We start from the raw sequence: 16,686 nt of genomic DNA, 5'->3' as shown, positions 1-16,686 counted from the left end.
ACAACAGGAGACGCCCATGGGCTGTCCGAGGGCCGAATAACGTCGCGTCGAAGCATATTGTCGCGGTGCACCGTAAACGGACAACCAAGACGTTTTGCAGAAGAGCAAGCAGCCCGTTTTATGCAGCAGCATAGACAAGACCATAGACACAAAACACGTCTTCTTCTTCGGTCAGAGTACCGTTCCGCGAGACTGTCCGAGCCCACATCATCTTCTTGGTTGTCTGCATTAGAGCGGGCGCGGCATTTGCCTCCCTCTAAAAGAGCATCGCCTCGATGCTATAGTCGGCTCAGTTGTACATAAAGGCGCTTTGTACAAGTGACAGTCGCTCGCAATGTCACTCGCTTACGTACGGCTTCATGCGCACTACGTGCACAAGTTCAGGTCGGTGCTGGCGACGCCTTGTACAGGGGGGGATATCCGGGACGACCTCATAGGTGACGTCACTTAGACGTCGCAGCACTCGATAAGGCCCGAAGTATCTTCTAAGCAGCTTTTCGGATAGTCCCCGTCTTCGTACAGGCGTCCACACCCATACCCTGTCGCCGGTTTCGTAGGTTACAGGCCTATGATGCAGATTATAGCGACCCGCGTCGTACTCTTGCTGTTGGTATATTCGCACACGTGCGAGCTGTCTGGCTTCCTCCGCGCGTTGAGTAAATACTTCGGCACTCGTTTCAACGTCGTCGCATTCGTGTGGCAGCATCGCATCCAACATTGTCCTTACTTCTCGTCCATGAACAAGACGGAATGGGGTCATCCGTGTCGTTTCTTGCTTAGCCGTGTTGTAAGCAAATGTTATATAAGGTAGAATCTCGTCCCAATTTTTGTGCTCGATGTCCACATACATTGAAAGCATGTCTTCCAGGGTTTTGTTCAGCCGCTCGGTCAGTCCGTTGGTTTGTGGATGGTAGGCTGTCGACTTACGATGAATCGTACCACTGAGCACCAACACATGATCTAAAAGCGCTGCTGTGAATGCGGTTCCGCAATCTGTTATAACGATCGATGGTGCGCCGTGTCTCAACACAATATTCTCGATGAAAAAGCGGGCCACCTCCTCTGCTGTGCCTTTCTGGATGGCTTTTGTCTCGGCGTAGCGAGTAAGGTAGTCGGTCGCCACAATAACCCAGCGGTTACCAGCACTAGAAGTAGGAAGTGGACCCAAAAGATCCATTCCGATCTGGCCAAACGGCGTTGGCGGGACCTGGACTGGTTGTAACAAACCGGCTGGTTTCGTCGGAGGTGACTTGCGCCGCTGGCAATCGAGGCAGGTCCGAACGTGATGTTTCACGGCAGCGGCGAGTCCTGGCCAGTAGTACTTCTCCCGCACTCTGCTTAGTGTGCGGGTGTAGCCTAAATGCCCAGAGGTGACCTCGTTGTGGCACGCTTGCACTACTTCACAACGAAGGGCGGTAGGGACAACCAGCAGGTAAGTGGATCCGTCTGACGAGAAGTTCATTTTGTAAAGGACTTGGTTTCGTAGACAAAATGACGATAAGCCTCTTGCAAAGACTTTGGGCGCTTTCTGAGTTCGTCCTTCTAAATAATTTATTAGACCAAGCAGCTCAGGATCGTCATGTTGTTGGTCTGCAATAGCCGACGTGTCGAGAATCCCGAGGAATGCTGTGTCTTCGTCGAGAGTAGCAGCTGACTCTATCGGTGACCGAGACAGGCAGTCAGCGTCTGTGTGTCGTTTCCCCGACTTGTGCACAATCGTCATATCGAACTCTTGTAGTCTAAGGCTCCAGCGTGCCAATCGCCCGGAAGGATCTTTAAGATTTGTCAGCCAACACAGAGAATGGTGGTCACTGATCACCTTGAAAGAGCGGCCGTACAAATATGGGCGAAATTTCATAACCGCCCATACCACGGCGAGGCATTCTTTTTCAGTGGTTGAGTAGTTTGCCTCTGTGCGTGAAAGAGTTCTGCTTGCGTAGGCGATCACTCTTTCCGTGTCTTCCTGGTACTGCACAAGCACGGCTCCAAGGCCAACATTGCTGGCGTCAGTATGCAACATTGTAGGGGCTGTCTCGTCGAAGTGGGCAAGCACTGGAGGCGTGTGCAGACGTTGCCGCAAGTCATTGAAAAGCAGTTTCCTGTTCGTCTCCCCAAACAAAAGGCAACGTCATCCCTCGTGAGGCGAGTTAACGGCGACGCAATGCGTGCAAAATCTGGTATAAACCGCCGATAATATGCGCAGAGGCCCAGAAAACGCCTGACAGCCTTTTTACCCAGCACCTCCACCAGTGTCGCGGTGCACCGTAAACGGACAACCAAGACGTTTTGCAGAAGAGCAAGCAGCCCGTTTTATGCAGCAGCATAGACAAGACCATAGACACAAAACACGTCTTCTTCTTCGGTCAGAGTCCCGTTCCGCGAGACTGTCCGAGCCCACATCATCTTCTTCGTTGTCTGCATTAGAGCGGGCGCGGCAATATCGTCGACTTGCTCATTAAGGACCCGACGTTCTGCGGGAGACACGCGATATGGACGTTGCCGCAGTGGTGGTTGGGCGCCAGTGTCGATGCGATGCGTAACAACAGAAGTGCGGCCGAGAGAAGTTTGCCCGACATCGAAAGAAGAACTAAATTCTTCCAGCAGGCACAGAAGTTGGGAACGCTGGACCGATGTGAGGTTGTCAGCAATGGAGGACCTAAAGACATCAGCAGGTGACGAATCGGACGTGGAACAGCACTGAGCGTACGGGAACTGGGACAGTGCGTGTCGTCGGGTGCGTCCATAACTTGTGCGTCTTCGAGGGGTTCCACTCTGCCGAGACATTCCCCTCGCAATAACGTAACAATGAACGGGGATGGGTTGGTCACAAAAATATCCGTGTTGCCCTGAGTGATTTCCACGGTCGCAAATGGCACCACCAAGCCTTTCCTAGTGAAAACGCGGTCACCTGGAGAAAGGAGTGGAACGGCGTCGCAGAGACCGGTGCAATAGACGAACACAGCCGTTGACGAATTTGCAGGAACTGTGATATCGAATACTTTGGTCGCAGCCGATGAACTGTCTGCCAGCGTCAAATCTGAGAATACTGAGAGCTCTATTTCGGCTGGTGCGCAATGAGTGACGGCGTCGTGGCGGGCGAGAAAATCCCATCCCAGGATGAAGAAATTATAATGAATTCGACGGCGTACAGAGCGTCCGGAATGATGACACCGGCTGTGCATACCGCCGTCGGGTGAGTACTTTGGGCGCTGGCTGTACGGAGGGAGAGCCCGGAAAGTTGCGTCGTCACTTTTCGTAGCAGGCGGCTTAGTTTAGCGGCCATAACGGATACGGCGGCTCCAGTATCAATAGGGGTAGATGCGCGAAAACCGTCCACAAAAACGTCTATCACGTTCGATGGGCTTCGCTGAGGGCTTTCGCAGTTCGACAGCGTCGCAGCCCTTGCCTCGTGGACTGCGACTAGCTTTCCTGGTCGCGTGGGACCGGACGTGGCCGCATCGGTGACAGCGAGCGGCGTCGTGGTGGCGGTGAACGGCGGGTCGATGCAGCTGGGCGAGACGTCGGCGACGGAGGCGTAGTTGGGTCGTAATATGGGCGGTTGGACTGGCTCGTGGCAGGGGACACGTCTCTAGGCGGCTGCACGCGATTGCAATAGCGCGCCACGTGGCCGGCGCAACCGCATGCGAAGCATATGGGGCGGTTGTCAGGTGTGCGCCATCGGTTCGCTGGGGCAGGGCCCGCCCATGGTGCAGGACGGGATTGACGGGGCGGCAACTGATAAGACTGCAGGGTGGGCTGCAGTCGTGGCCTGTGCGTGACGTCGGCGTAGGTTACCGGTACGTCCGTCGAGAGAGTGAGGTCGAGCGGAGGCTTCGGCGTAAATGTGTGGGGCAGCGGTAGCGATTGGTGGGGGCGTTCTTGCGACAACTTGGGCATAACTCAAAGGTGCAGGAGCCGGATGGTGCTGGTGGTACTCGGGCATGACCTCCGCGATTTCCTGCTCAATTGCTCGACGGAGGGTGGTCGACGGCTGGTGAGCGTACCGGGGGCAAGCAAAGTCCAGCAGAGAGAACTGGCACGCGATTTCCTCGCGCACGAAGGTCTTGATCTCTGCGAGCAACGCGGAGTGGTCAGGTATGGTCGACAAGCCAGCGAGCTCGGCGTCGCGTGATGGAGAGCAACGAGTCATCGATCGCTGCCGGCGCAGCTCCTCATAGCTTTGGCAGAGCGTTATCACCTCGCCCACTGTGCTGGAGTTCTTGGCGAGCAGCATGGTGAAGGCGTCGTCGTCGATGCCTTTCATGATGTGCCTGATCTTGTCGCACTCGGACATGGTGGCGTCGGCTTTCTTACAGAAATCGAGGACGTCTTCAATGTAACTGGTGAACGATTCGCCGGCCTGCTCAGCGCGTTCACGTAAGCGCTGTTCGGCCTGCAGCTTACGAACGGCAGGGCGGCCAAACACGTTGATAATGGCGGTCTTGAAGTTGGACCACGTCGTAAAATCGGATGCGTGGTTGTTGTACCACAGGACCGCCACACCCGCGACGTACAAAACCAGGTTAGTCCATTTTGCTGCCTCGTCCCATTTATTGGGGACACTCACGCGCTCGTAAATCGCGAGCCAGTCCTCCACGTCGGTACCATCGGCGCCAGTGAAGACGGGAGGGTCGCGAATACGAGGGACACCAGGACATGAGGTCGGTACGGGCGGGGGCGTTTGCTGGGAGGCGTCTTGAGGCATGGTAGGCGGCAGGGTACGGGATTCGAAGAGGCAGGGGCATCGAATGAGGGCCGAAGTTGTTGTGAAGGCCCAGCACTCTCCACCAAATTATAAAGAGGTTTATTAGCGGCGACGATACTCCACGATACAGCGACAGTCAAGGCGGGGCCGACTCTCAGCGCGAGCTGCGTTCTCTTCGAAAAGAGCCGAAGAGGGCGACCCACTAGAAGGTGCTAGAGAGGACGTCCCATTACCACGTTCGAACGCTTCGCTACACGTCGTCTAACAAAACATTAGGCTTTCTAAAACGCCATCTCGAAACCGCTCCAATGCATGTAATATTACTTGCCTACACATCACTTGTACGACCAAAGTTAGAATATGCATCCGCCATCTGGGACCCGCATCAAGCATACCTTATCAACGCTATAGAATCAGTTCAAAATCGTGCAGCTCGCTTCATTCACTCTTCGTATTCATACATCAGCGTCACGTCACTAAAATCACTATCCAATCTTCCATCGCTCGCTCTGCGGCGGCGCATTTCTTCTCTTTGTCTTTACCATAAATCCTTTCACAGTTCCAGCCTGCATCAACCACCTTACATCAAACCAGCAACGCGCGTATCACTCACTCAGGACAAGCCACGTGCAACAGGTTTCACTAATGCGTGCTCAAACATCAACATTTTCAGCGTCATTTTTCCCCGCACGGCAAAAGACTGGAATGACATCCCTTCGACATAATGTGCCCATCTTCATTTGCGCAACACGCAGCTGACCATCTTCAAACGAATAGCCTCTGAGTACTTTTTTGCTTTTCATGTTATTTACGTGTATTATTTATTCTATACGCATGTTTGCTTGAAATATGAAGAAATGTATACACTTGTAACCTATGTATTGATTACTTTTGTTAATTGTTAATCCCACCCCTTATGTAATACCCCCATTGGGGGTCTTTAAGGAAACAAACTGACTTGACTGACTTGACTTTGACTTTGACCGACCGACCGACTGAGCGCTCTTTCCCACCCTCTTTATGGCCCCTTCTGCTGATTATTGCAATTCTTTACTGCGCTGTAACAATATTGAATATTATTTCGTACAATGATCGCACCACACCATCAGGACTCAATCGTTGAGAGTTCTTTACACTATCTTATTGCAAGTACATCTTATTAAAGGGGCCCTGCAACACTTTTCGAGCATGCTCAAAAAGCACTCCCGATCGGTAGTCGAGGCTCCCGAGAACACGCGAGCCAAATATTATAGCGATGCGCACGGCCTGGAATTTACAATAAATTCTCAAAGTCAGTTGAAAATCGCTCCCTCTTCTCTCGACAAATGATGTATTAGTCCGCAAAATATGACGCGATTGTCGGCAGTTCCACCATTGGCTGATGTTATAATCACGATAACACGCTCATTATTACTTTCGTTGTTAATTTTGAGTTCAATAAGTAGATAATATGTATGTTTATATTCTGTTATCGCGTTAAAAACACCGAACAAACATTAATATTACCACTTCCGGTCTCACCGACAGCTCGTCTGCTCGTAGTTGCGTGGTTCCGTTTTCTTCGCCATGCGCAGTGCCGAAAACGTGAATATTTCTGTGCTTTTGACCATCGCCGGTTGCCGTTGAGAGTGGCAGCCGTTCGAGCGTTGCCTCGTCAGCTGAGAGCTGCATCGTCGGCACGTTCTCACGACCGACCTAGGCAGGGGCGCGGCGTGTCTCCGATAACAATGCTGGCGTCCGGTAATGGCGGCGCTTCGGGGTCGTCTGCCAGTGCCGTCTTTCGAGGCGGTGTATCGGAGTATGGGCCGAAACCGATCTCAGCTGTCATTCGTTCCAAACGAGCGCGCAGGTTTGCTTCCATGGTTGGCAGAGCGATGAAAACACTACGGCGTTCAAGGTGCACACCCAACATTACCAAACCGACGCGCAGTTTTCAAGCACGCGCGATACACAGTGCGATCGGCTCCGCTCGACGAGAACGACGCAAGCCGACCGGAAGTGGTGGCACAGACCACGTGGTTGCGCCCAGACGTCAGAGAGAAAAAAATGAAGAAAAAAACTCCGCCGGCGCTCTTGGGCGGAGCCTCGCTCCTCGGCGCTCCCTCCCTCGACTCGCTGCCTAGCTTTCCGCGCGCTCGCGGCGTTGAGTTGAGGGAGAAAGCTGCGGGACGTGATCTCTATAATTTGGTAACACCACTTAGACTTGACGGATTCGAAAAATTCTTGCGGCATATGACTCGTGAAGAGTAATACGTCAATAATGAGACTATTTTAATATAACTAAGAAAGGTGTTGCAGGGCCCCTTTAAGACTTCTGATGCGAAAGCTTTGTATTTAACTACGTTATTATGCTTACACGTTCAGCATACTTTCAGACGACCGAGAACGAGTCAGAGAACGTCGATTTATTAACGTAGGGATTAATATATGTTCCATAAAATAACTCCGCAAAACCTGTCAATATTTCATATCACCGTCGTGCATCCCTTTATCCCTCGTGTTCCCAGCCTTTTTATTGCCTTGTTTAAATTTTACTTTACGACGCGCTTACACAGCACCTGCGGAAAACTTGGACGTAATAAAAGGCTGTTGCCTGTAACGACCACTTTATTTATTTGAATGACATCCCACGTCGGCTGTAATGTGCTTAAAACTAAGAACAACGGAGTTGAACCGATGGAGCAGGCTTTGAACCGAACACGCACGGCACGCTGTATACATAGATTGCGCTATAACTAGGGCTCCGTGTTTTCGGTGCTTATATTTTTTGAAAATCGGCGGGTGTTTATTGGAGTTCGTATTGTCACGTGGTCGTGACGTCGACGAAGACAGCAGTCGGCGTTTTCAAGAGGAAACTGTTTATTTGGCCGAACTTGTGGCCGGGAAACGGAAAGTTGATTTACAGCAATACACACGGTATGCACTGATAGCGGCGAGCAGAGCGTCGACCGTCGATCAACTGACAAGCGGTCAAGCGCTTCGGCTTTTATACAGGCGCTATCGAACTTTCCAGCAATATTGCTGGTGGCGGCGTTATCTCTAGACAAAGCTGGAACATTCGCGTGCGGGGCGCAATCTTAACAAACCGATCTACTACAATCGCGACGCTTCTAGAACACTACTTCGCGGACAGCGTCGAGCGTTGATAACCGTCCCTGCCGGTCAAACTCGAATACATCAAAACAAGACAAGTAGTGGGCGTGGCAGTATTTTAGACGGAAATTTGGCGTTTATCGGAGTTTATTTCTCGCAAATCCCCAATTCTCCGAAATTCGGAGTTTTGCATTGTCCTCCAAACCCCAAAATTTTAGATCAATTCATATCTGAATACTAAAACATCAGACCATATGAAGCAGACTTTATTTTTCTAGAAGGTTCGAACGCACAAAGACATATATGCACAAGCGAAATAGTTGAACATAAAACACCTGTATTTGTGCGAATAACAAGCTTAATTAGCTAAAAGCTTATTCTAAAACACAGAACCATACTCTGCGAGATTGCTGTGAGTGATCGAAGCGCGCTCCTTTCGATTGACGACTCTGCAGCTTTGAAAATGCCCTTTCAACGTGAGCGCTAGAAACGGGAAACGCAGCGAGAAAGCACTGGCCACTGGACATTGTGAAGTCTCCCAAACGACAGAGATTCGACAATGTTACATATTTCATAGTACTGATAGCTCGCAAAAAAATCTCGGGAGCTGGTTCATGTCGTCAATTTCAAGAAGCACTAATTGAAAAATAGGCGCATATGTTTGGAACACGCAGAGCAGCTAATACTTCACATTTGCATTGACAGTTTGAACACAGTACCAAAACGATTCTTTGCTGTACTAGAGTTGATCGCACAGGTTCCTCACAGATGTTTGTCTCCGCTTTTCGGCGACAGCGGCGTAGTATCCGTGAAAGTCTGCGACAGTCGTCACGCGGTCATTCTCGTCAAGAAGGTCGAACAGACTTGTGACATCTGAAGCGAAGACCTCAGTTGGATCACGCCATTGACTAATGAGTGCGTGCAAACGAACAACCAGTATGGGATAAACTTGGTGTACCAGAGTATACTCTCTGCCTCAAGTTCCTTAATGAATGATTGAGAGCACGGCGCACGAGAGCAAGTCGTATACAGCTTCAGGCGATGAAAGAAGACTCTTGAGCTTCTCACACTTAGTTCCCTTGGCTTTGTCTCTTCCCAAGAAAGACAAAATGGCGAGCCAGTAGTCCGAAATATCTTCTGAGCTTCATAAAAAGAGAGCCACCTCGACGGACGCACGGTTTTCAGCGACTTCAAGAACATGCCCATGGCCAAGCACACAAGACCAAATTACGCCGCAGCTCCCGCGACGACTTCAACAGGGCAGGAAAGCGCACAAGAAAATGTTGAACTACGTTAAACGAGCTCGTCCTGATTCTATTCTCCAGAGCGTTGTTGAGTAGGTAGCACGGATCTCTGAAGTGAAGCGCCTTCAATTCGGGGTTGGAGAGTTGCAAGTCCTTGTGATGCTTCTGCATGTAGGAAGCTGAGTCGGAGCACAATACAGCTAAGTCGCCTAATACAGCTAGGCGCGGTAAACTTTAAATCAGGCAAACCAGAAGATAGATCAATGAGCGCTTAGAACTCGCCCTTTCGATAAAGAATGGAACCAGTATAATAAAATGTTGGGCGATTAGTTGTTGGTCCAGGTCATATTGACTCTTGAAATCGGAGTTTATCGGATAAATCCGAATTGTCAAAAATTTTACCACCGGAGGTTTATCGAATTTCTTCGGATAAAACCGAAAACACGGAGCCCTAGCTATAACGCAAACACGGAAGCCGAAGCCCAAACGCTGATGTCGGTGAGAAAAAACTGGCCGGCAGTCACCTTGAGCGCATCACGGCCACAAAACAGTCAAAAAAAGAAATCCACGCCAGAGATGCGGATGTGCGCGTTGATGGCTAGCAGATGGCACCAGGAGCAATCGACACTGAACGCACTCCTGACAGCAACTCCGCTCGATTTCGCGGAACATCTTACTTGAACACTGAGCGCAAGTTGTTTTATGACCTTGACCACTAATGTTTCAATAGATATAGTGGGACAGACTGGCCGGCAGCGTCGGTTCATTGTGCAGGTGCAAGAGATGTAGTCAGAAAGGGCATGGAAAAAGAACATGTCACAGAACGTAAATGACACATGTGACATGATGGAGTTAAATAGGCCATTTTTGGTTTCATTATAGTAGTAGTATACTCCACTGAAGAAAAGGATAACCAAGTTTTTATATATTGTTACGCTTCATGGTGAAGAGTTAAGGTGTCTTATGGAGTGTACATTACACCTGACTCTAGGCTATCTCGACTCTATGCTGCTTAGGTCATCCTGTACATAAACAAATTCCACCAATGACAATGTTTCATTACATAGAAGTTCGATTAAATAATTTACGTATGCGTGGAACTGTTTGTAAATGCGCCATGTTTACACAACATTATCCCAAGGCACTCAATATTGTGCTGCAAGAAAGAAAAGGTGGTTGTGTGTTGCTCTATGCATTTCAATGATTCATTATAATTAAACGTCTATTTATTCTCAAGTCAGTCACGCATCTTCGCAAGACAGAGAATCAAATCCAAGGTTTGAAGCACTTGTGCAACTTATTATTGGTTGTATTCACTTCGAGCATTTCATTTTGATGCACTTGCTGCAATGCGGCGCATCAAACGACCCGCCGAACATGGCAGTGCCTTCAGCAGTGATGGAAGTGACACACTGCTTTTTGGAGCATATTCTGGAGCAGAAAAAATGGTGCTTCGGAGCAGCCATCAGTATTTCCGGAGCAGAAAAAAATGCTATCTTGTGGTGTTTTCGGAGCAGATGCTGGAGCAGATTAGTGGTGTTTTCGGAGCAGATGCCAAATTATTCCAAACGACTCCAGGAGTTTAAAGCATAATTTAAGCATATCATAAATATTAACATTTGTTATTAAACATATTGCACATACAACAATCATTGCAAATTGCCAGAAAGAAATAATTAAGCATATAGATGGTCACTGAGTAAGAGGGCTACACACCTGTGAAATACCAGTACTTGTGGCAGAAATAATATAAAAGGGATAAAGCTGAGCACCAAATTATAAAAGTAGCCGCAATCACAAGTAACTATTGCCAAAGCAGCAGTTTATAATCGATACAAGATCAAAATATTATGTTATTAACACGAAAGCGTTTTATGCCGGGGTGCACCACGGCTTCACTGACGTATTTACGTTATGGATATCACGTTGTCAAATATACATAACAGATGGCAGAGAAAAAAGCTAGCAGAAAAAGTTCCGTCGCCGGGAGTCGAACCTCCATAGGGCGTGGTCGCGCGTGCGCTTATCTCGTAATAGGGAGGGGGGGGGGGGGGGGTTGTACGTCTTGTGCTCTCACCGCAAGTTTGCGTTGAAGTTAGAGAACGAAGGTCACTTCGCTCACTGCAGCGGCCGCTTTTGCGAAAGCAGCGCGCTGCTCACACACAAAGAAGTTACAACTCTGAGAGTTAGTTCGCGCTCAATGTGTGTTACTTGTGCGTTCGTTTCATGCGTCCTCTGTGTTTGAGCAGCGCGCTTCAACTGTCAAGCTGTGACAATTAGTTCGCGCTCATCCTGAGTATGTTCTTTCCGTGCGTCCTTTCTGTTCGAGCAGGGCGTTGCGAGTTTCGAGCTGCTTGCCGTTCTTCGCGTTACATTACGATTTTTTGCTATAGCATTCATTCCTTCGCCCTTGTGCCGAAACAATGCACAACAAACACTCAACTACGTCTGTGAAGACACGTTTTACATTCGTGTTATAGCGATTCCTATGGCAGAGGGATCAGCCACGTTTTTCTTTAAATATTTCACCAAAATAGCCAGCACTGAAGATTACAAAAACAGCAGCTAAATGAGTTATATACTTAAAATGCCAGTTCTTGCGGCATAAATGAGGTCAAAGCTGATAAGTGGTACATGTAATCAGTCACACATCAAAATCGTCAGAGCAGAAGTTAGTTAAGCATGATATCGAAGTAATCTCACATACATTTCACCAAAATAATCTCCTTGTCAGGTACGAATATACAGCCAAATAAGATATATAATGTGCAAGTATTTGTGGCATTGTCAATATGCTAGTCTGCAGTAATATGCAAGCTGCATACTAGCATATTAAGATGATAGTATACAGCTTGTTTTTGGTTTTCTTTAGGCTTACTGGATGGTTGCACGAATATGGTTCATTGTTTCCAATTTCACAACGCCGTTTACGAGCAGGTTCAGAGCATTTACTAACAAATGTTACACTCTGGAGCAGCATGGAGCAACCTTTCTCTTTTGGAGCAGTTTGGAGCAATTGGAACAGCGCTTCCATCACTGCTTCAGCAATACACAGCGGAGAGAAAGGCTGATGACATAATAACAGTAAAGCGCTCAGGAAGAACACAACACGAGCGCGCGCGTTGTGTTTTCTCTGTCTTTCAAGCACTTCACTGTTGTTAGAAGAGAGAAGTTAAACACAGTGAATGTGCAAAGGGCTAAATTCATACAATGCTCAATGTACGTATGTTGCTCTTTAGTGGCCACCGGTTGTCATAACTGGCAAAACAAGCTGCATCCACAAATGTGGGCACCACCCTTAGGTACCAAACGACACCCACTTCAGCCATTCTGAAACATTGGCAACACAATTCCTGTTCACGTTCCAAACAGTAGAGAATCCACTAATTGACATTATATACAAAAAACAGCAGCACTCACTTTTCCTTAAAAATGGAATGTGGTCATCTTCAATGAGGGCCAGCTGTGATGAATTTACGAAGTAAGTGGTCCGGCACCTGCTGCACCTTGTCTCCATGGCACCTATGTCATTCAGCCGGCTCTCTGTGAACAAGACACTCGCGTTCGAACCACAGTCCAGCACTTACAGAAAGCGCTCTGTCTTGCTTTTAAGCACTGTTACAGCAGCTGCCAACTCTTAAATGATATTATGGTGCCAGAATTCCTGAACTCTACGACAATTGTAAATTGTTAATAACACCACGTACTATCCATGTAATCGTCATGAGTAGAGCAACACTTGCGTGCCCTTTGATGTACCGTAGTGTGGGCTTGTCATCTGTTAACACGCTGTTAAGCCTGTGTGCAAAATGTGCTGTCAGTTAGACAAAGCTTCACTATTTTGAACATTGTCAAAATGTCTACTGCGGCAATTTCATGGAGGCAACAATGTGGCTGTCGAGGGCACCTGAATGCAGGGCACCTAAGCCCACGCCGCGAAGACACCAACACCATCAGCAACAGTCGAGCCAGCTGCAGACTGAAAGGACTACACCCCCCTTACGGATCCCTACCGGACAAGACAAAAGCCACGGCGACAAAGACAACAGGCACGATGACGGCCGCAGCGAACCCTGCCGCGATAGTGATGCAACCGCCCAGGGAGCCGCCGACATTCCGTGGTTCGCCATGTGAAGACCTTGAAACCTGGCTGGAGACGTTCGAAAGGGTCGCAACATTTAACAACTGGAACGCCGACGACAAGCTGCGCCACGTGTACTTCTACCTGGAAGAAACAGCAAGGACATGGCTCGAGAACCGGGAGTCCACACTTCGAACCAGGGATCTCTTTCGCAGTGCTTTCTTGGAGATGTTCACGAGCGTCGTCCGAAAGGAAAGGGCCGCAACCTTGCTGGAGACACGGGCTCAACTCCCGAACGAAAACGTCACCATCTTCGCGGAAGAAATGACCCCAAACACGCTGACCTCAACATGCCTGAACAGAAGAAGGTTCGTTTCCGCATGCGAGGAGTAAAGGAACAGCTCTTCGCTGGACTTATGAGGAGGCCACCGAATACCGTCCAGGAATTCGTCTCAGAAGCCACGACCATCGAGGAGACGCTGGAAATGCGAACCCACCATTGCAATAGGCGCTTGATCCAAGACAGCGCAGCAGTTCAAGCCATCGGCTCCGACGATCTGCGCGAGACCATAAGGGCCGTAGTGCGCGAAGAACTTCGTCGAATGTTCCCGTCATGCCAGCCTCAAGCTGCCTCAATCACAGACATCGTCCGAGAAGAAATCCAGCAGTCGCTGGGCATCCCCGAGTCAGCGCTGCCGCAGCTGGAAGCAATGAGCTACGCTGCTGCAGCCCGACGCAACGCCCCCACTCCTCTTCCACGTCAAGACGCCGGGCCGCCACCACCGACGTCATACCGCCCGCCAGCCGGCCAGAGATACACGCCGAGAAAGACCGACGTTTGGAGCGCCCCCGACCACCGCCCACTCTGCTAGGGTGAACTAGATGTGAGAGTGTAATAGATGTGAGAGTGCAATACTATTGTTGGTGCATGTCAAGCTAGCGAAACGGCCGCGAGCAGACCATGAGCGTGGCATGTAAATCATGCTCTACACGTCATGCATGTTGTGAATGTCATGTTACCACTTGTCATTTATGTTCTTCGTACAGTCATGTCACGCAATACCAATTTTCGTGTATATTGTTATGTGCCGCTTACCTAGAGGACGAAGAAGAGGAGGACGGGGTTCGTTGCTGTTCCGCCATCTTGGTTGTTACCCCCATCACTGCGGTTGTGTGAATATTGTAAATACAGCCTTCGTCTGTCGTCTCCCCGTAACATCTTTGGTGGAGGTGCGGGGTATATCCGAAGCTCACCACGGAACTTCGCAGCGACCGTCTCCTTGGGCAATCCATCAAGCTAACGAAACGGCCGCGAGCGCACCATGCGCATGGCATGTAAATCATATTCTGCATGACATGCGTGTCATTATTTTTATGTTACCACTGTTATTTATGTTCTTCATACAGTCACGTCACGCAATACAAAATTTTGTACATGTCCAGATAGCGAAACGGCTGCAAGCGCGCCATGAGCAGGCATGTATGTCATAGCGTAGATGACATGCATGTCATGATTTTCATGTTACCACCTGTCATTTATGTTCGCCATACAGAAATGCTTCATCGTACCATTTTCCGTATATATCCATCTAATTAAATGGCAGCGAGCGCCGCGAGACCCTGTAATAATTCATGCTGTACATGACATGCGTGTATTGATTTCCACGAGAGGACCTGTCATTATGTTTGTCATACAATCTTGTCACGCCATGCCAATTTACGTATGGCGTACCAATTTTGGTACGTAACGGCCGCAACACCACCAAGACCACTGCATGTAAATCATGCCGTTCATGACATGCATATCATGATTTTAATCTTATGACCTGTCATTTATGTTCATCATACAGTCATATTATGCCATACCAATTTTGGTATACGTCCCATCAACGAAACGGCCAGCAGAGCACAAAGTCGTAGGCGTCTAGACAGACAGACAGACAGACAGACAGACAGACAGACAGACAGACAGACAGACAGACTTAAAGTCGCAGAAGTTCGCTAAGAAATGCTTCGCATTTAAAAGGTGGGTGCCATTTCCACTCCTACTGCCTCGTGTACCTGTTGTACCAAATCTTTATATAAATTATGCTACCATTGATAAATGATCAACTCATCCATGTTCGATCACTGTTGATCTGTTTCCGTTTACTGCCTCTCGCTTATTTGCACGATGTTTTGCGAGAAACATTGGTTCAACCCATCTCTCAGAACACAAGCATTATCATAGTATGCAGTGGTTCTCAAGTGGGGGTCAGCGAAGGCATTTCTGGGTGTCCTCAAAACGCATTATCGAACAAAAAATTCGGGAGATCCCACGCCTTGTAGGAATCGGTTTAATGCGAAGCAGTCAGCTAGTACTTCTAAGCTGCATTTTGTGGCTTCGAGCCAAACGTTACGAGGCGGAGCGACATGTTCTTGTAAGTGTAGTGGTTGTGTGCACATCGTGGGCTTACCAGGCACGTCGACAACACTGGCGTTTAAACTCGCGTGCCAACACAACACTGGCAATAACTAATGGAGCGTCAGCACTCAAGTTAGAGCACATACGTTAGAGCACATATGTCAGTATTACCGAAACGAAACGCAATTTTCGGTGCAATCATATTGAGACGTGCATACAGTGGGTCTTTGTTGTGCGAGGCAGTTTTGCTATTTTGTGCGTGGCGGAGTTTTTGGGCAGTTATCTGAAGAGGACAAAGACGTTCAGCTCGATTGTAACTGACGTGCTGAAAGCCGGACTATTACTGACTTTCATTTTATTACCGTGACAAACTGGTGAAGCTGCTGGGTACGACCCTTTTGCGCTATTTCAACCTCAAGACGAGTTCCTACCACCATTTCCACGATCCCGGGGAAAACCGGCCACTTCGGCACAGCGGTCGCTTGCTAGGAGTACCTCCCGAGTTCGGCCCATTGAGCTCAGCAAGAATGTTCACCACAACGGCAAGTCAGACGCAAGGGAGCGACGTAGACCGCCTGACTGCCATCGCGAGTGTGGTCTATCCAGCCCGTGTCCAAAGTCCTTTCATGGCGATGTGTTCGAGGACGTAGACGATTGGCTAGACCACTTCGACCGGGTCGCAGCAGCCAACGAGTGGGACGAAAGAAGGAAACTGCGCTATGTCTACTTCGCCCTTGAAGACTACGCTCGTACGTGGTATGGGAATCATGAGAGTTCTCTGATCACCTGGCAAGAATTCGAACGACAGCTGCGTGAGGCATTCAGGAATGCCGAAAGAAAAGCGAAAGCCGAGCAGGCCCTGGAGAGCCGAATCCAGAAGCCCAACGAAAGCGTGGCTATATTTGTTGAGGGCATGTCGCGCTTGTTCAAACGTGCAGACCCAGAAATGGCTGAGGCAAAGAAAGTCCGTTTTCTAATGCGCGGGGTGAAGGAGCAACTTTTTGCTGGACTCATGCGCAAGCCCCCATCTACCGTCGCTGAGTTCATCACCGAAGCGATGACAATGGAACAGGCGCTTCAGCAACGCTTTCTTTAGTACGAGCGCCAAAGTGCTGTCACCGCGGTGTCATCGTTCACGGGTGGACACGACGTAGCAGCA

At 49.2% G+C, this 16,686-nt stretch overlaps 1 protein-coding gene across 3 annotated transcripts in view; it reads right to left on the bottom strand.

Moving 5' to 3' along the window:
• The window catches only part of LOC119375584 (glutaminyl-peptide cyclotransferase), a 354,571-nt gene that overhangs the window by 71,147 nt on the left and 266,738 nt on the right, over nt 1-16,686 (bottom strand). For 2 of the 3 annotated variants that reach the window (XM_037645800.2, XM_049420405.1), the window contains one exon: nt 12,463-12,585. The exons of the other annotated variant lie outside the window; for it this stretch is intronic. In XM_037645800.2, coding sequence (XP_037501728.1) covers nt 12,463-12,585 — 123 coding nt within the window. The remainder of the gene's footprint in view (nt 1-12,462; nt 12,586-16,686) is intronic. 3 annotated transcript variants of the gene reach the window in all.

Source organism: Rhipicephalus sanguineus, chromosome 11, assembly GCF_013339695.2.
Source record: "Rhipicephalus sanguineus isolate Rsan-2018 chromosome 11, BIME_Rsan_1.4, whole genome shotgun sequence".
NCBI lineage: Eukaryota > Metazoa > Arthropoda > Arachnida > Ixodida > Ixodidae > Rhipicephalus > Rhipicephalus sanguineus.
This window is presented reverse-complemented; position numbering and strand designations above follow the sequence as displayed.